We start from the raw sequence: 24,973 nt of genomic DNA on the forward strand, positions 1-24,973 counted from the left end.
ATGGGAGAGTCTTCTAGGCAGCTCTGTGCCCTGTGCAGAGGTCATTGTACAAGGAGGGAATAGATAAGCTCGGACAATCGCCTATTGTGAGTGGTGGATCCTGTCTTATCTGTTCACAGAGGTGATATCATTACAGGCAGGATTAAGGTGGATTTAGAAGCTCCAATATTCGGGCAGATTAACGGGAACGATTGTTCCCGACAATATGCCGCTGATCACCCGATGAACGGGCGAAACACTCGTTCATCGGGTGATCCTGTCACTCGTGCAGGTACCACTAATCATGGTTACTGGGCAGCAGATCGCGTGGTCTCATACAGTGAAGGAGATCACTGCATGTAAATGCTTGCGGTCTCCTCCACTGAACGAGCAGCAGACTGTCCGGAACAAACTATTCCTTCTGGAAAATTGGCCGCTGCATTGACCCGTGTAAAGCCCTTATAAGATGGGTTGTTGATCCAGGGAGTTATTCTGATTGGAGTCAGTAAGGAAATTTTCCCCCCAAAAGTGAGGAAAATTGGCTTCTGCCTCCTGTTGTTGTTTTTTTGCCTTCCTCTGGATCAACTTGCAGGATACCAGGCTGAACTGGATGGACAGAAGTCTTTTTTCAGCCTTATAAACTATGTTAATTATTACACATAGTGGCCAGTGTGAAAACTGCAGGATTTTTCGTTTTAGTTTAAATATAAAAAATAACATGGAAAATTAAAAATAACCAAAAATTATTTAAAAATACATTAAACTTAAGTGATTTAAACAGCAGGTCATTTTCTGATGACGCATTTCCTTTAATTCTCTGTTTCGGAGTAAATTTGTGTATAGGGTTGTCAGTGACATCTGGGCATACACACTTAGAGCGCTGTCAATCACTGATAATCGCCAAATGGGCCGCACATGCATGACGTGCTCTACAATAATGTCTAAGGGACTTCTGAAAAGAGACAAGCGAGCATACTCTGTTTCCAGAAATCCCATAGAAGCAACTGGAGAACGCACCACGCAAGGCGTTCCATAGGAGTTCCAGAAATAGCAGAGCTAACACTCAGCTATTTTATGGTGCACCCCTAGAAGTCCACCTCTGGGCCTCCCATCTGACATTGGTGGCATATCGATATGCCATCAATGTGTAAGATGGGCCAACCCTTTTAACCATTTGATTGCTGCAGTCTGTCATGATCAAAGGGGATTTCCTCCTCTGATTGGGTCCTAGTGATCTGATCAGAGGCTGAGTAAGCCCTCTGCAGTTAGCCCTGGGGACCTACAAAGGAGCCAAAAACTGTACACTCAGTAGTCACACTGTTGGGACCCTAACTGCAACCTGTGCCATAGAGACACGAAGCATTCTGTATTAGCATACAGGATTATGCTGATACATTATAAATAATATACATTATAAAATAATCCCTTACTGGGATGTAAAAAAAATAAAAAATATAGCTTGCAAAAAATCTACAATTATCAGCCATCCACGTGACGAAAATAAATTGAGCAACTCATTTGGCAGGTTATGCAGTGTTAGATTAAACAGTGTAAACAATAAAGCAAAAAATAATAATAATCTGTATATAAATTATATTTCCTGTATATGTACTCTCAAATGACACACAAAATGGAATTACGGTACCCCTGCATAAAAAAGGTTTTATACAGCCATGAGAATGAAACAAACATGTTTAAACATGGAGTTGCAAAAACTGACAAAAATGAGCTATTCATTAAGGGGTTAAATGTATAAATTACAAGTTTTATTGAATCTTTACCCACAAAACTATTTATCAATCTGCTCAATTCTACTAATCTACTCTTTTACTAGCAGATAACAATGGGTTATCTAACTACGTAGGAGTTTTATCTCTGACCGCTAAAGAAGGACATGTTTTATATTTATATTTCAGTAGTATAGTACTGCCAAAATTAAATAAGCCCAAAATGCTTTAAAAAAAAAAAAAAAAGGGGGGTTTTCTATGGAAATGGAGTTAAAAAAAATAAAAAACACAAGGGGGCAGGTCACTGGCGTGGCCTGCTATTGGCTGCACCCCCTCAGTCGACAAATGTTGTTTTCTGCAGTCAGGGGAGATGCGAAGACGGCTGTGGAGCGATCTGGAAGGAAACCAGCGTCGAGGTAAGTATTGTCAATATGAGGGGTCCGGGCATCGTAGGGGGGGGGGGGGGGGGGTTGTTCAGTCTTTGATAACCCCTTTAAACTGCCAAAAGCACTAGTTAGGGGCTGAGGACAAACTTGCCTTTTATGGAGCTTTTATGATCAGGAGTAGTGTTAGTATGAGCTTTTATTCTGCAAGGCTTTGATCATGCAAGTGTTCTTGAGACAGACCTTCTCTATGAAGTACTCTAAATTACGCTGCTTCACTGCCCCCCCCCCCCCCACACTCTGAGTGACAGCTGTAGCATCAAACCAGGAGACCACTACAGCTGTCACTGAGAGCAGAGGGGGGGCTCTAAAGCAGCTTAAAGCAGAGAGCACTTCAAGGTCCCTTTACACAGGACGACAGTCTAGCAGATTGTCAGGAAGTCCTTGCCGACAATCTGCTGATCGCTAGCTGGCTATGCCATCGCTCTGCCCCATACTAGCTCGTTGTTTCCCGGCAGCAGTTGGTGTTTACACAGCACGATCTGCCACTGGGAAAGACTATCTTTTGTGCTGCACAAAAGATCCAATCACCCAATGAATGAGCGTTTTGCTCATTCATCAAGTAATCGGCGGTACATTTACACCGCAAGATCATTGCTAACTAACGTGTTTGCCATAATCTCTTGAATTGTCGGCCGGTGTAAAGGGCCCTTCACAGTGAAGCACTCCTCTAGGAGTAAGATCTGCCAGAATAAAAAGTGCACACTACTCCTGATCATAAAAAAAAATCCACAAAAGTTATGTTTGTACTGTTCTCAGTTTAGCATAGTCAAAACTGCTGACAGATTCCCTTTAATGTATGCAGTGCTGCATGCCACCATTGGCTCCCTTGGCTTCTTCTGGATTCTCGAGCAGTTTTCAGAAAAAATAAAATCTTGTTTCGATGTTTAAAAATTGAATGCAAATATGTTACAGTATGGCCCCATAGATTACTGTGGCCCTGTACCACGGATATGTAAGGGTATAAGCACAAGTCTCGGGTTAGCCACTGACAAATCTAACGTATTTTTCAAGAGGGTTTGTTGCAGATATCCAAGGCTAGACCTCCGTCCACTGTATTTACAGGGGGAGCGATCCTCCCACCTCTACCCTTAGGCCTCTTTCACACAAGCGAGTTGTCCGTCCGGGAGCGATGCGTGAAACATAATTCTGACCCATTCATTTCAATATGTCTGTGCACATGAGTGTCATATTTCGCGCATTATTTCTGTTATCAGAAAAATTGTAGCATGTTCATATTCTGCGGTTTTCATGCATGTCCACAGAAGTGAATTGGGGCTTGCGTGAAAAACGGATTGCATCTGGATGCATTCCGCATGCAATGTGTTTATCACTGCAACTGCGCGGAGAAAAACGAAACGCTGAAAGCAGTCGCCGACAAGACTGACTGAACTTCCATGCAAAACCCTGAACAGATCTTGACACAATCTGTATCGTTCGTGTGGAAGAGGCCGCATTGAGAGATTGCCTGCAGTCAGACAATGGGAGGAAGGTGGCTATTACTTATAAAGTACTCTTCTTATAACTCACATGTACTCTGGTTACTGAGGAGTTAAACAATGATTTCCCCGCTTTATAACGCTGTATAATGAAAGCATTTTGCGACTATGTTTCACTTTTCCTCCATATTCACATGTACAGTCTTTGAGAGAGAATAGTATTGGTCCTTCCTTTTGTGATCCGCTCCTGGTTTTGGCATCAAAAACTGCATTCAAAAACCTGATTTTAAAATTTGCGTGTCTGAATAAGCCAAGCTCAAATTACCCAAATCATACAGCTAGAATACTGCTGGTGAGTTAGCATTATACCTCCCAAAAATACGCTGAACGCTTCTTTAACCCATTCACATACTGCTCCATCTGTTTATGGTGCAGCAGGCGGGTAGTTCACACAACCCTTCATACATTTATATCAAATGATGTAATCAGCAGCAGCAGCAGGGGAAGTCGGCCATTACATAGAGCTGACATCCTGCAGCAACGGCCAGGATAGGAGATAACTGGATCCCAACTCTTTTAAGGGTCCATTCACACGTCCGTAAGTGTTTTGTGGTCCGCAAAACACGGACACTGGCCATGTGCGTTCTGCATTTTGCGGACCGCACATGGCCGGCACTATGATAGAACATATCCCAGAGCATTTCTATCTTTTTTGCGTGGTCACGGAATGGAACTATGGATGTGGACAGCACACGGTGTGCTGTCCCATTGAAATGGATGGGTCTGCACCCGTTCTGCAAAATTGTGGAACAGACGTGTGAATGGACACCAACTCCTTACATACTGCCGTCAATAGCAACTGTGACATCTAAGAGCTTTGCCACTGTGCATTCAGCCCCGCACAAAATTATTACAGGGTTTTGATGGCTTGTTTCGGCAATTGGGGCCCAATGAAGACTTTGAGACCACAGTGGAGGTTGGGGAAACATTGAGGTCGTGTAACTGGTTGTTAGCATTCTCCTAGAAGGTAATTTCCATACATACTCTGAGGATGCAGCCACACAGCATGGACATGCTGCAGTTAGGATGAGGTGCTTTGTGGATGAGCACTGTGGAGCCATAGAAACCGCTGCAGAATTAATTAATTAGAACAAAATTGTTTATTTGGTGTTCATTATTAATGGATGCTCAATAAACAGATAAACTGTTATCTTGTATTTTGTTAATTCGATCTTGCAGCACCTTCTATGAATGTGCGGCACTTGGCCATAGGGCACTGCGTCCCAACTGCAGCATGTCTGCGCCCTGTGGCCATTCCCTGACAGGGTATGCGCTGGTTAGACATCGTACAGGGACACATTGAACTTGTAAATGTAAGTTTTTTAGTCTAGAATAAAAAATAAATGAAGCTGTATGCAGTTGGATTTCATTCACTTGCAAAATGCATTTCAAAGTCATTTCAATACTGGGCAAGTAGATGACTTGAATTACATCAGCCCTTTACTTCCACCCTGCTGAGAAAGATAGATGGCTAAAGTATCTTGGGTATCTTCCCTGAATAAGAAATTGCATGCTGCCTGTTTGTCGGCAGAGGAAACTTGCAGCTTATGGAATCCTGTGAATATGGCAGCATTGGCACTGATTGAAGAAAGCAGCCACCTCCCAGTATGGGGGGGGGGGGGAGAGGAGTGATTAGCCATGTTTGTAGAGACTGTGTCCAGGCTGTCGCTCCACTGTGTCTGTCATACGGCAATGACAACTTCCTCTTAGTGAATTAGGAGCCATAGTAGACAGACATGGCAAATTACTTCACAAAGCTTCTGTACAGGAGGATCTAAACGCACTTTTTCCTGGAAGTACATTTGAAAGGGGTATTCCTATCTCAGAGATTTATGGTATAATCATAGGATGTCCATTTCTAGGATCCACACCTAACCCCCCTCCTGCCTAATAAGGTGGCCGCTGGCCATCATATCAAAGTGGAGAAAAAATTGAGAGGAGGCCTTGCAACTATGCGCATTTCTTCATTCTGTTCTGTGGGAGTTACCAATTCAGCCAAATGTTGTGTTCTCATAGACCTGAATGGAATAATTCACCTTTCCATTCCTTCTCCTTCTGGATGCAATGGGTGGTAGCCCTTTGCTGTTGGCTTTGGTGAGTGTTGCTTCTATTAGATGGGTATACCCCTTTAAACCCATGCCAACTCATCTTCAGGATGTTTCAGTCACTTTTCCTAAGATCTAGGGGATCCTAAGCGCCTACATCCCAGTAGCCACAGTCATAGGTTAACTTTGGAATCTGACACGGTTCTTGCATTCTCGCAGACCCCCATGATAATGTCTTCTGACATGGGGCTGTGGCATGTCAGCAGTTAGTTTAGCATGGATTACCCCCACAAAGGGTCAGGCCGCTCACATAAACCCTAATTGGCAGGGATAATGCAGAAGTTAATAGATATTGATGACACTGAGGGTTTTGGTTTGTTCTGTGACGTGAGCTGTCTGAGGAACCTTTTTGATGTTTGTTATGAAGCTCTGCTCCTCTTCTCTTTTCTTCTATATTTAACTTTTTTCTTTTTTTTTCTTGCTATGGGAACATAAGCCTGTACTACGAAGCTTATTTCACATGGCTCCTTCAATGTTTATTGCTCTCCCTATCTTCCTGCCATTCTGAGCCTGCGTTTACACAGGGTGTGGACTCTGAAGGGCTTCCTATGGTTCCCACTCCCCTTCAAGCTTGAGAAATTGCCCAGGGAGCCAGTTCTCACAGAAAGGTATAAAAATAGGAGGAGGTTAGCCAATGCCTATGGCACAGTCCTCTGTGCGGACCCAGCTTAGAATAACATGCTCTTTGTTTAAATCATTTCTGTGTTGTTATCGCTTCCTCAAGATGGGATCGAATAGAAAGAACCACATGTGAGACTTCTGGCTGAGTTTCCTCAGAGCCACGACTGGTGCATGTGAGGTGATGGAAGAATCCCTATTTCATGCATAATTCCCTTTATGTGTAATGAGTATTTATTCAATGCCAACTCACCACGTCCCTTTAAAATCTCCTCTTCTAACGATTATGTCCTTATTGTTCTAGATGTTCACAGTTTTTATGTGGTTCTTGAAGGAAGTTAATAAAGGGCACTAGGAGACTTTGTTAGATTTCAAGCTATAGATGTAGGTAACACGGATGTGACTGATTTACTGTGATTTAATTATTTATATGACGCTTTTAGGAGAAATACATATTCTTTCATGTTTTTTCCTGGAAATACAAAAGTTTGAAAAGATTTCTTTATGTAAAATCTGTAAAGAAGAAAGAACTTTCTCAATTCTGAGTGACTGTACAAGAATTCTATTGGAATAAATATGTAACCTGAATCAACATCTGGTAATTATACCCAGCATGGGGTCAAAGGTGTTTGATTCCATTATCCTAATTGGAGTCAGTAGGTGATAATGACCTTTCAGAAAAAGGTGTATATCGGCGAAACAAAACAACAACTACATCAGCGTATGGCTCAGCATAGAAGAGCCAAAACCTCTGGTCAAGATTTAGCCATGTACTTACATCTAAACGAAACAGGTCCTTGAAGACAGTCAAGTACGTGTTTTGGATAAGGAGGCCGATTGGTACAAATGAGGTGTGAAGGAGGCCATCTACTTAAAAATGGAGAAGCCAAGCTTGAATAGGGGGGGGGGGGGGGGGGGGGTTAGACATCTATTGTCTGCCACATACAATGCTGTCTTGACACCTTTTTCTGGGAGGTCATTATCACCTACTGACTCCAATTAGGATAATGAAATCAACACCTTTGACCCCATGCTGGGTATAATTACCAGATGTTGATTCAATTACATATTTCTTTCCAGAGAATTCTTGTACAGTCACTCAGAATTGAGAAAGCTCGTTGGGAGAACGAGTGAAACGTTTTCAAGAAATCTACAGTAAGTCCAGTTGCCTTGACTTATTCTTTACAGATATACCATGACCTGGATAAATGAGAACCTTCACAGACTTTATGTAAAATCATTTAAAATTATATCAAAGGTTTTGCTTAGTGGGAGAATACTGACCCCCCTCCCCCATTGATGCTAGAAACCAGGAGAAAGAAGCAGTCACATAGCGCGCTCTCTTTCATGCTGGAGATGGGATCAATAGAAAAATAACGACCAGTGGGCACACTACAAATGTAATAGAGTGCTAGCCAATAGTCCCGGTTACTAATGCTAATACAATTCCACAACCAGAAGGATTATATAAAAGAAAGCTGTACATCCAACATATGTAAAAATATGTACATTTTTTTTTACCACCACAAAATTAAAACATTGTATACAATAGAAACCTTATGTAGGACTGTATATGTCCTTACATAAACGTGGGCACACCAGTCCAAAAATTAGGACAATCCTGAGTGCCCAGACAACTCAAAAATAAGGCAATAAATACATGCAAGATGCTAAAACATGACATCCAATACAAAATGTTAAGCAAGTATACACATGATGTTAAAGTGAGTTTCCAGGTCCATGTATGCTCACCAGCCTAGCCCAATACGTATCACTAGAATAACCAGCTTCCTCAGGCAGGAGTTGTCTGGGCACTCAGGATTGTCCTCATTTTTGGACTGATACACACGCGTTTATGTAAGGACATATACAGTCCTACATAAGGTTTCTATTGTATACAATGTTTTATTTTTGTGGTGGTAAAAATTTTTTTATATATTTTTAGATGCACTACTCACAAAAAGTTAGGGGTATTTGGCTTTTGCGTGAAATAGATGGAACACAAAAAAAAGTTCACGCTACAATGATATTATATCATGAGAGTAGGGTATTTAAAGAGGACCTTTCATTACAATAAAAAATCTAAACTAAGGCTACTTTCACATTTGCGTTCGGGGCTCCGCTTGTGAGTTCCGTTTAAAGGCTCTCACAAGCGGCCCGAACGCATCCGCCCTGCCCTAATGCATTCTGAGTAGATGCGGATCCGCTCAGAATGCATCAGTCTGGCAGCGTTCAGCCTCCGCTCCGCTCAGCAGGCGGACACCTGAACGCAGCTTGCAGCGTTCGAGTGTCCGCCTGGCCGCGCGGAGGCAAACGGATCCGTCCAGACTTACCATGTAAGTCAATGGGGTGGATCCGTTTGAATTTGACACAATATGGCTCAATTTTCAAACGGATCTGTCCCCCATTGACTTTCAATGTAAAGTCTGGACGGATCCGTCTGCGGCTACTTTCACACTTAGAATTTTTTTTTTTTACAATATAAGGGTCCATTCACACGTCCGTTGTTTCTTTCCTGATCTGTTCAGTTTCAATGGGTCCTGAAAAAAAATCGGACAGCTCAATGTCTTATTTTTTTTCAGGACCCATTGAAAATGAATGTGTACAGAACTGGTCCAGATCTGTTCCGCAAAAAATGGAACAGATCAGGAAAGAAACAACGGACGTGTGAATGGACCCTAATGCAGACGGATCCATTCTGAACGGATCTATCGTCTGCATTATATGAGCGGATCCGTCTCAGACGGATCCGCTCTGAACGCAAATGTGAAAGTAGCCTAAGCATACAGACATGGAGAGCGGCGCCCAGGGATCTCCCTGCACTTACTATTATCCCTGAGCGCCTCTCCGTTCTCCCGGTATAGGCTCCGGTATCTTCAGATTTTCGGCTCAACTGGGAGGAGCCGGAGTCTCCTTCTCTCAGGCCAGCGCTACAGCCTGGGAGAAGGAGATGCCGGCAGACTCCTCCCAGTTGAGCTGAAAATCTGAAGAGAACGGAGAGGCGCCCAGGGATAATAGTAAGTGCAGGGAGATCCCTGGGCGCCGCTCTCCATGTCTGTATGCTTAGTTTAGCTTTTTATTTTAATGAAAGGTCCTCTTTAAGTAGAAGCATGCAGTGATGATTTCCTCATCTCAAACAATTTATTGAAACAAAAGCCAACACCAGTGGTGGGTATACCCCACAAAAATGTCAATGTCTTAATAACTTGTCATGTGGCCTTGAGCATCAATTTCAGCTTGACAGCGACGTTTCATGCTGTTCACAAGTCAACTTATTGTCTGCTGAGGCATGGCATCCCACTCTTCTTGAATGGTGGCCCTCAGGTCAGTGAGATTCTGGGGTACAGAGTTAAGAGCCTCTACACAGCGACTAAGCTGTTCCCATAGGGTTTAAATGGGATTCAGGTCTGGAGAAAGTGCAGGCAACTCCATTTGAGGTCCTCCAGTCTCCAGCAGCCGTTCTCTAATGATGCGACCTGGCGCATTGTCGTCCAGGAAGATGAAATCAGGCCTGTGCTGTTCATGCAGAGGCACAATAACTGGAATAATGGTGTTATTCAAGTAGTATGGGCTTGTCACTGTACCATTCACAAAGTATAGGACAGTTCTGTATTGACTAGACACACCTGCCCACACTTGTAACACCACCACCAAAGGAAAATAGTGACTGATGCATAGCGCTCTCCTCGATGTCTTCAACATAGTCGACGGCCATTATTTCTGCTCAGCGTAAATCGATTTTCATCAGTGAACAGCACTGAGACCCACTGGTCCCTCGTCCAGCATAGTTGCTCCCTTTGCCCATGCAGGACGATGACGCCTGTGCCTGGTGGTGTGGTCAGATACTCTTGCAGGTCGTCTAGCGCACAGATCATGCTGATGTAAACGGGTGCAAATGGTCTGTCACAACACTTGGGTGCCTCTTGACTCTCTTAAATGTGCCTGGAGTTGTGTGGCATTCATCATCCGGTTCCGGAGGGCATTGTTCACAATGAAGCGGTCATCAGTGTGGGATGTAGCCAAAGGATGTCCACTTCTATGCCTTTCTGTAACTCTTCCAGTTAGGGGTGGGCGATATAGGTGACATATGCGATATAAATTTGTGCCACGATATGGATTTTGTGTATATCGCCGGACTGCGATATGGTCGTGGAGCGGTAGTGAAGATCGGTTACCATGGTAGCCAGGAGTCACGCTACTGAAGTCCTGGCTGCCATGGTATGTTAGTGAGCAGTATTATACTCGCGTGCGCCGTGGCCCCCGGTCGCTCCTTCTGTCTGTGCGGCACATTGCTAATGCTTTAAGCATTAGCAATGCGCTGCACAGACCTATGAGAAGAAGGAGCGCTCGGCGGCCACGGCGCATGTGAGTATAATGCTGCTCACTAACATACCATGGCAGCCAGGACTTCAGTAGCGTCCTGGCTGCCATGGTAAGCGATCGGAGCCCCAGCATTACACTGCTGGGACTCCAATCGGAACTGCCCACTGCCACCAATGATATGGGGGGGGAGCAGGGGGACCCTGTGGCCACTGCCACCAATGATCAATACTGGGGAGGGAGGGGGGGTTGAGTTACCAGAGGGGGCTGATAAGAGGGAGAGGCTGGGGGGTTGATCAGAGCCTGGGGGGCATGAGGGGCTGAGGGGTGGATCAAGGGCTGGGGGGCATATGAGAGGCTGGGGGCATATGAGAGGCTGGGGGGCGGATCAAGGGCTGGGGGGCACATGAGAGGCTGGGGGGCTGATCAGAGCCTGGGGGCACATGAGAGGCTGGGGGGCGGATCAGGGGCTGGGGGGCACATGAGAGGCTGACTGCCATGGTCAGCTCCCTGCTGTTGTGTGCACAAAGCACAGGGCAGCAGGGAGAGTGTAAAGTCCTATTCTATTAGGGTGAATATGACAAGGGTTCTAGCCGTTAAGGAGGCTAATAGTTATTAAATAAAAAGTAAAAAAAAAAAAAAAGTTTAACCCCCCCCCCCCCAAAAAAATATAGAAAACAATATATCGCGATATATATCGCACATGCTTAAAATTATATCGCAATATAGATTTTAGGCCATATCGCCCACCCCTACTTCCAGTGTCTCTGTATCTCTGTTGCAACCTGCTGATGACACTCTGTGACATCCGGCTTGAAGCCTCGCAATGGCGAGGTAGTGTTGATCATTTGTTAGGTGTTGTCTTGGTCTCATGATGTCAAAATGTGAACAGCATGATGAGGATGTTATAAGGGAAAATAATAACCTCTACACAACACCGAACCCAAACCTGAACTTCAGTGAAGAAATTCGCGTCTGGGTACCACAGTCAGTTTTTTTTATCACGCGCGTGCAAAACGCATTGCACCTGCGCGATAAAAACTGAGCAACGGAACGCAATCGCAGTCAAAACTGACTGCAATTGGGTACCTACTCGCGCGGGTTTGTAGAGGTTACTAATAAAGGGGCAGCTGCTATGGAGGTCACTGTTAAGACTGGGTATTGTGGAGGTCACTAATAAAGGGACAGCCGCTGTGGAAGTCACTGTTAAAAGGGGCAGGTGCTGTGGATGTTACTGTTAAGGGGGCAGGCCACTGTGGAGGTCACTGTTAAGTTGCCAGGGGATTGTGGAGGCCACTATTAAAGGGGTAGCTGCTGTGAAGGTGACTGTTAAGGCAGCGGGATACTGTGAGGTCATTGTTAAGGGAGCGTGGTACTGTGGAGGTCACTGTTAAGGCCTCCTGCACATGAATGTGTGCGCCCCATGGTCGTGCTGCGGGCCGCAATGCACGAACACCGTCCGTGGGGGAGCCGCAGCGGATCGCAGACCCATTCACTTTAATGGGTCCGCGATCTGCAAAAAGATAGGACATGTTCTATCTTTTTGCGGAACGGAAGTACGGGACGAAACCCCATGGAAGCAGTCCGTAGTCCTTCCGTAGGGTTCCGTTATGTGCATCCGTCCCGTACCATTCCGCATCTCTGGATTTGCGGACCCATTGAAGTGAATGGGTCCGCATCCGTGATGCGGAATGCCCACGGAACAACACCCGTGTATTGCGGATCCGCAATATGGCAACGGGGCACACACGTTCGTGTGCAGGAGACCTCAGAGAGTGGGGTACTGTGGAGGTCACTGGAAAGTGAGCAGGGTACTGTGGAAATTACTGTTTTAAAGGGGCAGGATGCTGTAGAGGTCACTGTGATGGAGAACACTGTGAATATCTTTTAACCTCATACACAAACATTAAATGATATACATGAAATATACCCGTGTGAAGCCGGGTCCTTCTGCTATGTGATAAATTTGGCCTCATTTGCATGTAATTTTGCCGCAGATTGATTGATAAATCTCCCCCATTAGACTGTCTCCTGGAGCAAGGAGAGTGAGCACTCTGGATGATTGCTTCTCTTTCCATGTCCTAGATTAGTGGGGGTCTCAGCATTCAGACCCCCACCAAGAAAAACCTTGATAATTCACTATGACATATCAAAAGATTTTAGTAAACGAGTATTCTGTTTTCTCAAAGTTCAATTTATGTTATGTTTTCCCAAAATAATAATGTCTAATATAGTGTAATTTAGGGCCAGTTCACACTGGCGCTTATTTCGGAGCGTTTCTGCCTCAAAATCAGCTTCAAATCAGCTCGAGAAATGCCTCAAAACAGCCTCCCGTTCATTTCAATGGGAAGCAGTACTTGCTTCTTTTTTACACGTGGAAAAAAGAAGACAAAAAAAAAAAAAGAAGCAGCGCGCCCTATCGTGGGGCAGAAGCAGCGCGCCCTATCGTGGGGCAGAAGCAGCGCGCCCTATCGTGGGGCAGAAGCAGCGCGCCCTATCGTGGGGCAGAAGCAGCGCTGAATCTCCCACTGAAATAAATAGAAAGCAGAAAATAACAACAGCTCCGTGAAAGTCCATGCATTTTTGGCAAAGATCTGCTTCAAAAACTTAATGCTGAAAATTCTGCTTTGTATTGAAGTGAACACCCATTGGTAAAAAAAAAAAAAAAAAGCGTAAAAAATTGCACAAAAAAAGCACACTTTTTCCCCGCATTGTATTCCGTGCAGATTTTTTTTAAGCGTGTATTTCAAAGTCAGTCATGTGAACTGGCCCTTACAGTTTTCTAATGTTCGCCCAAAAAAATTAATACCTTTAGCGGTTCCCCATGGGAAGGACCTGTGTCATCTGCCTATCACTGGTGGATCATGTGCAGTTGCTTCCCGTTATGAAGGAAAGGTATGTGCGGGAACTGACAGTCTCGTTGCTGTCCTTGCGAGAGTGAGATTTCATCCCGAGCCACGTGCATGCGCTTCACTTCATGAGTGTTTACAGCCTCTGTCTATGGGTCGCTAGCAGGAGGTGCTCTAGGTGTTTTGTGATGTGAGCGTATCACAGCGCTGCTGCCAGCCAATGGTGGTGCGTTTCACCGAGCTGCTGCCAACCAATGAGTGAGCATCTTACAGGGCTGGTGCCAACCAATGAGGGAGCCTTAGTCCACATGAACACGCACAAAGGCAAGCCAGTGAACAAGGGGCTGTCTGAATGGTAGTTTTTGGCACTTGGACATGTTACAAGCATTGCGGTCATGATGGTGCACATCAAAAACCAGGCATCACACATTCAGACTAGGTCCTGAAAAAGGTACTTAGAATGTGTATAAATGCCAAAGTCATAAGGTTAGGTAGTGTTAGATAGTCGCCGTGGGTAGTATGTTTTTTAAAAATTAGGTTGGGTAACCAGAGTAACCCTTTAAAGGTGCTGTCTCACTTCAGCAAGTGGCAATTATCATGAAGAGAAAGTTAACTTAATACAAGGCACTTACTAATGTATTGTGAATGTCCATATTGTCTCCTTTTCTGGCTGGGTTTATTTTCCCATCACATTATACACTGCTCGTTTCCATGGTTACGACCACCCTGCAATCCAGCAGCGGTGGCCGTGCTTGCACACTATAGGAAAAAGCGTCGGCCTCTCGGGTGGCCGGGACCGTGGGAGCGCACATAGGCTGATGTTTTCTTCTGTAATGTGCATGACCACTTTTTCCTGTAGCAAGTATGACCACCACTGATTGATTGCAGGGTGGTCATAACCATGGAAACGAGCCTTGTATAATGTGAAGGAAAAATTTATCCAGCCAGTAAAGGAAGCAATATAGACAATCACAATAGATTAGTAAGTGCCTTGTATTAACTTTCTCAACATGATGAATGTGATTTTCTGGAGAGAGACAACCCCTTTAAGTGCAGGTACACGTTTTAAAGGAAACTTGGCTGCATCTTCTCTTAGGCTACTTTCACACTTGCGTTTGGTGCGGATCCATCACGGATGGATCCGTTCAGATAATACAACCGCATGCATCCGTTCAGAATGGATCCGTTTGTATTATCTTTAACATAGCCAAGACGGATCTGTATTGAACACCATTGAAAGTCAATGGAGGACAGATCCGTTTTCTATTGTGCCAGATTGTGTCAGAGAAAACGGATCCGTCCCCATTGACTTACATTGTTTGGCTCAGTTTCATCAGACGGATACAAAACTCTGCAGGCAGCGTTTTGGTGTCCGCCTCCAGAGCGGAATGGAGACTGAACGGAGGCAAACTGATGCATTCTGAGCGGATCCTTATCCATTCAGAATGCATTAAGGGCAAAACCGATCCGTTTTGGACCGCCTGTGAGAGCCCTGAACAAATCTCAGAAACGGAAAGCCAAAACGCCAGTGTGAACGTAGCCTTAAATTGTGAGTAGACTTTTTTGGTTGCATATTTTTCTAGAAAAATTGAGTGACAGACAACATAGTATCCCAGCTGTCCTATATTTCTGAATGGGAAATCTGCCTAGATCTGTGGTGTGATTTAGGATAGGTTTACACTTGTGTTTACCAGATCTGGCATTGTGTTCTGGCAGGGGACAGCCTGGCGGAGTTCACCGGATCTGGCGTAACTGGATACTGCCGTTCACCGCCGGACCCCATTGACTATAATGGGATTCGCCAGGGATCTAGACGCTTTACGGCATGAGCACTGGTTCTTAGCCGGACAAAAAATGTTGCATGCAACGGTTTTTGTTGGACAGAAACCTGACTATCAAACCAGCCAGATCCTCGCCAGATGTCATTATAGTCAATTGGGTCCAGCGGTGAACAGCAGTATTCAACTAGGCTGGGTCCTGCCGGTTTCTGGGACAGCCTGGTGGCTTCTTTAAATGCTAGTGTGAACCTACCTTTACCTGGCTGCAGGTAGATATCATTTTACCAGGTATCTCAATGGCTGTGTGAAGGGAAGCAGATGATTTGAAGCTCTGCGACTTAAAAAAAGCTCTTAACACTATGACCCTTTGTATTCTGATAACCATCTGCTCATGACTTTCAACTACTTTGGAGAAGATCATTCATACTGGTGCAGTGCTCATCAGGTTGGGCCTGTCGTGGTTCCAAAATGTGTGGTGCTCAATTCACGTGCATTTTGCCAACACATATATATATGTGTTCGGAATAGTAGGGCAGGATCCTTGTATATATTGCATTAGACCCAAATGCCCTATAATTCGTTATATTTGCACATTTTGGGGGTCATTTATCAAATTGTTGTAAAGTAGAACTGGCTTAGTTGCCCATAGCAACCAATCTGATTCCACCTTTCATTTTCTAACGGAGCTGTCTAAAATGAAATGTGGGATCTGATTGGTTGCTATGGGCAACTAAGCCAGTTCTACTTTACACTAGTTTGATAAATGATCCCTTATATTTATAATTGTTGGTGAATTGTATACATCATGCCAGATACACACAAATGTACTAATGTTACCCCTCTGCCTTCTTCAGGAGAAGAATGAATGTAAGGTTATTGAAGGTAAAACTTTGGGGACTTCATATGATACGGTTTTGTTTTCTCAGGAGTCTCCACAGGACAGCGCCATCACACGTGATATCAACAGGACGTTCCCAGCCCATGACTACTTCAAAGATACTGGAGGAGATGGACAGGACTCGCTTTACAAAATCTGCAAGGTAATGCATGCATCATAGACCGCTGAAAACATAAAATGTCATTTTATCTCATCTTGACTTTAAACCTGTAGTACACTATATGAGCCATGTACCCGGAGAACAGGGGCAGACATGCAGCCTGTTTTTACGGCGTTCATTTTTTTACAGCGATACCAAATACATGTAGTTTTTTTCTGTTTTACTACTTTTGTTCAATAAAACCCCTTTTTAAAAAAGTAATACAATTTTTGCATCACTGCGTCCCAAGACCCATAACTTTTTTCTTTTTATAGAGTTGTGTGAGGGCTTGAGTTTTGCGCGACGACGTGTAGTTTTCATTGGTATCATTTTGGAGTAAATTACTCTTTTTGATCACTTATTAAGTTTTTTTCAGTGGCAGCTAAGTATAAGTTTGCATGATATTTATGTAGTGTAGGTCATTACGGACACGGCGATGCAAAATATAAGGGGGGGGGGGTTTCATTGAAAAGCATGTTTTTATTTTTACTGGAATAGTTTTTTTTATTTAATGTGTCCCCGTCCCCTTTTTATTTTTTATACCACTTAATAGTCCCACGAGGTGGCTATAACAGACAATATTCTGATTGATTTAAAAACGCAATGCACTGTCTCTTTAGTGCATTGCATTTTAATGTGAGTGCTTTACTAAAAACTTCCCAAGCCTGGTTTGGGGCCTACATCAGACCCCAGCCAGCCTTCACACACATCGGCACCCCGTGATCACATTTGCGGCGTGCCGATGGGGGGCTGTTAGAGCGGGATTGTGGCTCTCGGCGACCCGTGCAGCGCTTAGACGGGGCCCCCCGTAAAAAAGAGGCAGCCCAGCCTAAGGACCCTTAGTGACCGCTGTAAAAAGGTGTATGGGTGGTCCCTAAGGGGTTAAGGTGCATTTAGATGGCCCGAGAATCAGGCAGATTATCGCGGATGTCTATTCCTGCGAACGGCCGTTTCGCTCGTTTGTCGAGTGATCCTACCGTTCATGCAGGCACTACCAATCAGGGCAGCAGATCATGCTGTCAGAAACCATGAATCTGTATGAGGAGGAGGGAACACATGGCTGGGATCATCATCATCCTGGTAGACGGCAGAAGATTTCTTTTTAAAGAATGTCTCAGTGCATTTGTCCAGTCATCCTTCCTTCAATTATATGAAGTTTGCTAGTGCCGTATCCTAAAAAAAAGCCCCGCACCATGATGTTCCCACCTCCAAACCTCACTGTTGGTATGGTGTTTTTGGGGTGATATGTAGTGCCTTTTGTGTGTGTATCTTCTGTAACCAAGGCCAACAATAAGGTTGCAAAGGTCTTGAGAGAGCTTAATCGTTTTACCCATCATGTTTCTCGTGTGGCACCTTGGTAATGAGACACCTTTGTATAGGCCATCAGTTGAACCAGTGGAGGGATTGCTTTCTAATTACTGATAGAGTGAAGTGCCCAAACCCCTGAAGACGCCAAGTGTTTGGCGAAACATGTCGGGGGGCAGATAGCGTGTTTTAGCCAGTGTATGCATGGCTAGGAAATGATCTGTTGTTAATACAAAGAGAGAAAGTGTACCTCATGAGGGCGACTGCTGTTTGAAACAGCGCACTGTGACAATAACAGAGCGCAGTAATATAGCACTGGGGCACCGTAATAATAGGCAGCAGAGCCTCAAACAGCTAACAGTTACAAGCGCCCTCTAGTGGGATCACCTAGTAAACAGAGTCATTGGCACTATGATGAATGTATCTAGCAAGCATAGCTGATTATTTTAATTGTAGTGTTCGAAACATTTTAAGGACAAGTAATAAAAGTTTAAATTTTAGACTTAGTAACACGTGTCAATCAGGGACATCTATGGTCCTAGTGACCAATTGTAAATAAATAATTGTATAGTCCCAACACGTGTTAGGGAGAGATATGTAAAGGTGGTCAGCTGGGGTCATGACTTTCCATGGCTTTTTGCACCTCTCTTTCTTCTTGTGTTCAATACTTTTTCCCTGTGTCATTTCTCATTGTAAGGCCTCTTGCACACGACCGTATGCCCTCCGAGATATGCGGGCCATATGTCCCGGAGCGACAATGATCGCGCGCACAGCAGTATACAGCATCATAGATTACAATGATGCTGTGCACGTCGGACCGCCTGCGGGATTATTGTCCTGCACTATTGTACTGCACTTTTGCAGAAAAAGTGAGAAAAAAGTGGTGGTGGTGGCTCCCAAGGATGAGAGTTCAGTTGTAAGGGGCAGTGGTCAGGGATCCTGGGTGCTATCCAGCCTGCAGGGACCTCTTTTTAAGGAACACACTGCTGCACCCTTCAAGGCATTGCCCTGGCCTCATCATGTCGAGAACTCACCTGTAGCTCTGGGAAATACCACATACAGTATGGATTTTGTCTCACTGTGTTTTCCCTTTTTGTGCGATGTATGTCTTTGATCTGACTACCCGTATGGCTCCCATGTGTCTTTCCACCGTTATGACTAGTATGTGAGCGTTCATTCACTTCTGTAAACAGTATAAATCACAGAATGAGATGCCTGCCATGTACTTGTGATTCACGACCCGGTGAGTATCTGAAAAGTACTACTATTGGCTCTGCTCAGAGTTTCCGACTTGTTTGAGGATGTTATGACCATCTGTCTGCTGTCTTCTTCTTCCAGGCCTATTCTGTGTACGATGAGGAGATCGGGTATTGTCAAGGACAGTCCTTCCTCGCTGCAGTTCTCTTGCTACACGTAGGTTTACGCTCCTGTTTGTTTCAGTAAATCTTGCATTTTCTTGGGTCGGACACTATATATTAACCCTTTTAAAGGGGTTGTGTCACTTCAGCAAATGGCATTTATTATTTGGATAAAGTTAATACAAGGCACTTACTAATGTACTGTGATTGTCCATATTGCCTCCTTTGCTGGCTGGATTCATTTTTTCCATCGCATTATACACTGCTTGCATTTGCTGAAGTGAGACTACCCCTTTAACGAAGACGAATGATGGATATGTTCTTCATGGGTGGGAACTACCTCCAGTGGATATATCAATCACAGTGATCTTGGGGGTGTTTAGTGACAAATTTTCAGTGGATCCAGCACTTTGGAATTTAGGATTAAACGTAAATTTTATTTACATGATTAAAAAAACTCCATGATGAAGCGCCATCTGCACGAAACGCGTCCTCCCGTGGGACCATGGAGTTCTTTTAATCAAGTAAATAAAACTTGCGTTTTATCCCAAATTCCAAGGGGCCAGATCCATTGAAAATTATGCACTGTAGTTTCTCATGACCCCAGATCCGGGGGATTCATCCGTGCTGCCTTTTTCTTCACATTACAGGAGTGTCTAGATTACGCAAAGTGCCTAGTGTATCCATGAGATTGTGGAGGGGGCATGACATGGCATGAAAAATGTTTGAGAGAGGAAGGGGGCTTCCTCTGCCAGTGCCCGCCAGTCCATTGGCACCCTACAACATGGCATCATGCTGCCATCGATACCTTACTATTATGCCTGTCAGTGTACCACTAGCATTGTAATTAATCACATCTTGGCTACGAAAGGTTGAAATTGAGAAATCCTTTTGAGTTCCAAACTGATCATTAAGGGATGTCGGTTTTTTGCTGTGTTGACAACGCATGTCAGTGCATCTTGCCAGTAACCAGGTAGGACGCGTTATATTATTATGCTGGTGTGTAGCGATGCCGATAGTGAAGACCTGACCTGTCATGGCCTTTGTGATCTTATTCATCTGGGATGTTTTATAAAAACATGTGTCTGGAGAATAGCAGTAGTGTTTACATTGAAGAGATCCGGCAGGAAGATGACAATTTTTTTTTCTGCTTCCACAGATGCCTGAAGAACAAGCTTTCAGCGTCCTGGTCAAAATCATGTTCGATTATGGACTCAGGGAACTTTTCAAACAGAACTTTGAAGATCTGCACTGCAAGTTCTACCAGCTGGAGCGGCTGATGCAGGTCAGCATGTAGAAACGCTGAATTTGTACAATTTGTACAATTGTGGAAACCACGTGCAAAGGTTACGCTCATTGCAAACAGCCATGGGTCATTTCCCAGAGCTTAGTCAATGTCAGTATGGCAGTGCTTAGGCAGGGTGCTGAATCTCCTTGAAGAGACCAGTCCTGTATAGAGGCTTGCTGGAAGTGCTCCATGGTATGGAGACTTATTGGCAATGCTCCATGGGAAACGAATATGCAGAGAGGTATCTCCCAAGAACGAGAACTGTCTCGCCAGCGCCAAATTGGCTCCCTTTGAGTCAAGATACGAATTTCAAAAAACTTTGGGATTTGACAGGGGAATGTGGCCAAGCCAGATATCTATCTGTAGACAGCTGTTTCAGGGAGCTTCACCCTCATCAGATGGTTGGCTCAGTGCGAAGCCTTGGAAGCAGCAGTGCCAAAGGGTTCCACACTTCTGCGGCAGGTTAGTTTCTTATAGCAGCTACTGCTATTGTAGACTTAAAGGGTCACTAAAGTTTTGCAAATCTTTGATATTTTGTAGACATATCAAAATGATATCCCCCCATGATACCTAGAAGGGAAAGGGAAGCACATGCTGGAGCCCGTCTTGTGCAGCAAGGAGAGAGAGTAGGCTATATGCATGCTTCTCTCCGCTTGTCCCAGGGATCACTCCGAGCTAAACTTTTGATGTCTGTACTAGGGCTGCAGCGAGTACTCTATTAAATCGAGTAATTCGACACAAAAAAAAACCCTTTGCATCGAGGATTCATATGTGTCACATGACCACGGAGCGGGAATGAAGCGCTTGCTATTACTTCCGGTCTGTGGTCTCCCGCTGGCCTGCAATGCACCAGGAAAACTCACTCCGGACACTCCACAGCACGTCCTGCTCTGCATTCCTCCTGACTTACGCACACCGTGACCTGACGCACTGTGTGACGTCAGGCCCAGAGCAGCGCGGAACGATGGAGTGTCGGTGGCACCCCTGCTGGAAACGTAAGTCGGTGACACCAAGGCGGTGACGACGCGACTATGGCCGGGCGCCCATACTCTACAGTGTCATGGCAATTAATGACGCTGTGCACTCCGGGTGTCAGGAATAGGGGCAGGAGGGCACAAGGGGGAGCAGAGACTATGACACAAGGGGGGAGAGGTGATAGCACAAGGGGGAGCAGAGACTATGACACAAGAGGAGCAGAGGTGATGGCACAAGGGGGGAAAGACGATGGCCCAAGGGGGAGTGGAGCTGATTTTACTGGGGTGGGGGAATGCTGAAGGCACTGGGGTAGGGAAGAGCTGATGGCTCTGCGGTGGGGGAGAGCTGATGGAACTGGGGGAACGGAGCTAATGCACTTGGGCTGATTGCACGGGGGGGAACAAAGGGTGTTGGGGACTGATAGCAGGGGGTCTAATGAGCTGAAGGCACTGGGGGAGTGGCGCTGATGGCACTGGGCTTGGGGGAGAGCTGATGGCACTGGGGTTGGGGAGAGCTGATGGCACTGGGGATGGGGGAGAGCTGATGGCACTGGGGGTGGGGGAGAGCTGATGGCACTGGGGTTGGGGGAGAGCTGATGGCACTGGGGTTGGGGGAGAGCTTGATGACACTGGGGTTGGGGGAGAGCTTGATGACACTGGGGTGGGGGAGAGCTTGATGACACTGGGGGTGGGGGAGAGCTTGATGACACTGGGGGTGGGGGAGAGCTTGATGGCACTGGGGGTGGGGGAGAGCTTGATGGCACTGGGGGTGGGGGAGAGCTTGATGGCACTGGGGGTGGGGGAGAGCTTGATGGCACTGGGGGTGGGGGAGAGCTTGATGGCACTGGGGTTGGTGGGAGAGCTTGATGGCACTGGGGTGGGGGAGAGCTGATGGCACTGGGGTGGGGGAGAGCTGATGGCACTGGGGTGGGGGAGAGCTGATGGCACTGGGGTGGGGGAGAGCTGATGGCACTGGGGGATAGTGGAGCTGATGCACTTGGGATGATTGCACGGGGGGAACGAAGGGTGTTGGGGACTGATGGCAGGGGGTCTAATGAGTTTTTAGAAAGGAAAACAGTCTATTAATTTATTTTTTCTTATTGGAGTACTTGATTAATCGTAAAAATAATCAGAATACTAGATTACTAAAATTATTGTTTGCCGCAGCCCTAGTCTGTACAACATATCAAAAGCTTTGCAAAAAGTTAATGACCTTTTAAAATATCGAGGAAGAACCACAGGAGAGCCAAGAAGTGGTAGATCACTCTGAGTGGGGACATCAATGCTAAGGTTCTGGCCAGACGTGGCGTAAATACTGTTGATTCTCCATATCAGAATTTAATGCGGAAAATCCACAGCATTTGCAGCAGCAGCGAAGTGGCTGTGATTTCAGAAATCAGAAACGCACACTGTGGGGAAAACCTTTAGGGTAAACAGACTTGCCCTGTGAGTTTTTAATCCGTTAATAGGGTTTCAACCTTTACAATGCACTTGAATCCCCTTAGTTCTTGTGAAGGACAATCCTGTATAGTGACATTCTAGAGCACGGGGTCAGCAACCTCCGGCACTACAGCTGTTATAAAACTTCAATTCCTAGCATGCTCAATTCATTTCTATGGGAGGTCTGAGAAGAGAAGAGCAAGTATGCATGCTGGGAGTTGTAGTTTCACAGCAACTGGAGTGCCGGAGGTTGCCTAACCCTAATCTAGAGAATAGCCTTTTTATAATATTGCTATATATTGTTTGAGAAGCTCATTCCAGTGTCATCAGCACAATAAGCGAGGTCCACCTTTTAGATTTCTTAAGTTAAAGGGGTACAATGTATTTAAAAATCTCCCCAAAATCCCTAAATATGGTAAAATAATAAAAGATCCTACACTCGCTACTTATTCCCACATCATTGGAAATGGCTGGGCTATTAACTGGTACAGAGTATACAATTTTGTATTATTTTAACGCATTTAGGGACTTTGGGGGAGTTTTAAAAAAATCTTTCAGGCAACCTCTTTATAGAGCATCTGTCAGCAGGAGCAACCCAACTAAATCAGACGTAATGCTTGTTAGGGCTGACACCGCTGATTAAAAGCATACCTTTTGTCTCCCTTCTGTTGCTGCATTTAGGAGAAATAAGTGTTTTTAAAGATTTTTAAATGAGTGCTTAAGTGCACTGAGTGCAAGCAATTCCTACTTTGTGCACCTTAGCTCTGCAGCAAGAGACTGTCCACCCTTCACCTAGATGACTGTCCCTGTTAATCAAGTGAAATGAGGAGTATCTAGGGTAGCAGAACAGAGGGGCTAAGGTGCACTGAGTAGCTAGGGCCCACCTTCAGTGCACTTAAGCCTACATATACATTAAATGGGTAGAGTAATATATTATGATAACCTATCCTCAGGTTAGGTCATCATTATCAGATTGGCGGTTGTCCAAGCGCCGCCACCCCTGCCGGTCAGCTGTTACAGGGAGCCGCCACTCTCACCGGAGCTCTGGTGAGCACGGCGCCTTACATAGTACAGCAGCCCAGCCCCATTCACTTCAGTGGGACTGAGCTGCAACTAGCCCCTGTGACCGATGTATGGTGACCTGACATGGCGTAGGAAGGGGCCGCGGTGCTCATTGAGCACCTGACCTCTTCTAACTGCTGATCGGCAGGGTTCCTGGGGATAGATCATCAGTATTTATTACTGGATAACCCCTTTAAAACACACATTTCTCCTAAACACAGCAACTGATCTGGGGAACAAAGTTACCGTATGTTTTTAATCAGCAGTGTCAGCCCTACCAGGCTTTATGGCTGGGCTGATCCTGCTGACAGATGCCCTTAAAGTTTTGCATCTAAAAAATACAGAATATGTATTGTTTTCTGTTGCGTTTTTTTTTTTTTGTATATTTTTTTATTATTCTATTTCAACATCCATATTGCAAAATTATTATTTACATATTCTCACTTAAACTGGTATAAATATTTACAAATTCAGTCATTTGTTTCTGTCTCTGTCGCTTACATAACCTAATTATATTATGTAGCATTGTACAGAAGTTGTCATCAGTCCCTGTTCCTAATTTAGTTTTAAGTTGCAGACGTACGCACATCAGGAACAATGTCATAGGAAGCCAGATAGCCTATCGGTGTATTTTTGGAGTGTGGGTGGAAACCAGATTCCTCAGAGGAAACCAACACAAACACTGGGAGAACGTGCATACTCCATGCAGATGTTACTTTTGGTCACATCTGAACCCAGAGCTCTAGCGGTTACAAGATAACGGTGCTTAACCACTGAGCCACCATGCTGCCCATAGAAATATCCTCTAGGATTTAGCGTGGTTGAGCTTGGTTTCAGTTTAAAAAAAATGGAAGATACATGGCAAAACATGAAGACCTTACTCATCACCTCCCTAGAAATCTACCCTTATGCCGCCGTATGACACCTACTAGTTTGATCCTCAGTTCACCTGACGCTTGTTAGCTGTCCCATACGTTCTTCATCAGCTTCTGCTTCCAGTAATACATCTGGTTCAGACACAGCTGGTGCCCAGCGATTCCGCCCGTCTCGATGCCTATCAGTGTGTTTCTTCACCTGGAGACATTCCTGTTTAGCTTGGCTATTCTTAGTAGCGGCAGAAATAGTTGAATTTCTCCCAAAAATATGGAAACTTTTGTTTAACTTTTCATTGAGTCTCTAAAATGAAAGAAT

The 24,973-nt window shown here is 45.0% G+C and overlaps 1 protein-coding gene across 3 annotated transcripts in view; it reads left to right on the top strand.

Annotated features, from left to right (window-relative positions):
* Window positions 1-24,973, top strand: part of RABGAP1 (RAB GTPase activating protein 1) — a 176,162-nt gene that overhangs the window by 104,015 nt on the left and 47,174 nt on the right. For all 3 annotated transcript variants that reach the window (XM_044269095.1, XM_044269096.1, XM_044269097.1), the window contains 3 exons: window positions 16,245-16,358; window positions 18,999-19,073; window positions 20,178-20,303. In XM_044269095.1, the coding sequence (XP_044125030.1) occupies window positions 16,245-16,358; window positions 18,999-19,073; window positions 20,178-20,303 (315 nt within the window). The remainder of the gene's footprint in view (window positions 1-16,244; window positions 16,359-18,998; window positions 19,074-20,177; window positions 20,304-24,973) is intronic.

This window comes from Bufo gargarizans, chromosome 9 (genome assembly GCF_014858855.1).
Source record: "Bufo gargarizans isolate SCDJY-AF-19 chromosome 9, ASM1485885v1, whole genome shotgun sequence".
In the NCBI taxonomy this organism is placed as follows: Eukaryota; Metazoa; Chordata; class Amphibia; order Anura; family Bufonidae; genus Bufo; species Bufo gargarizans.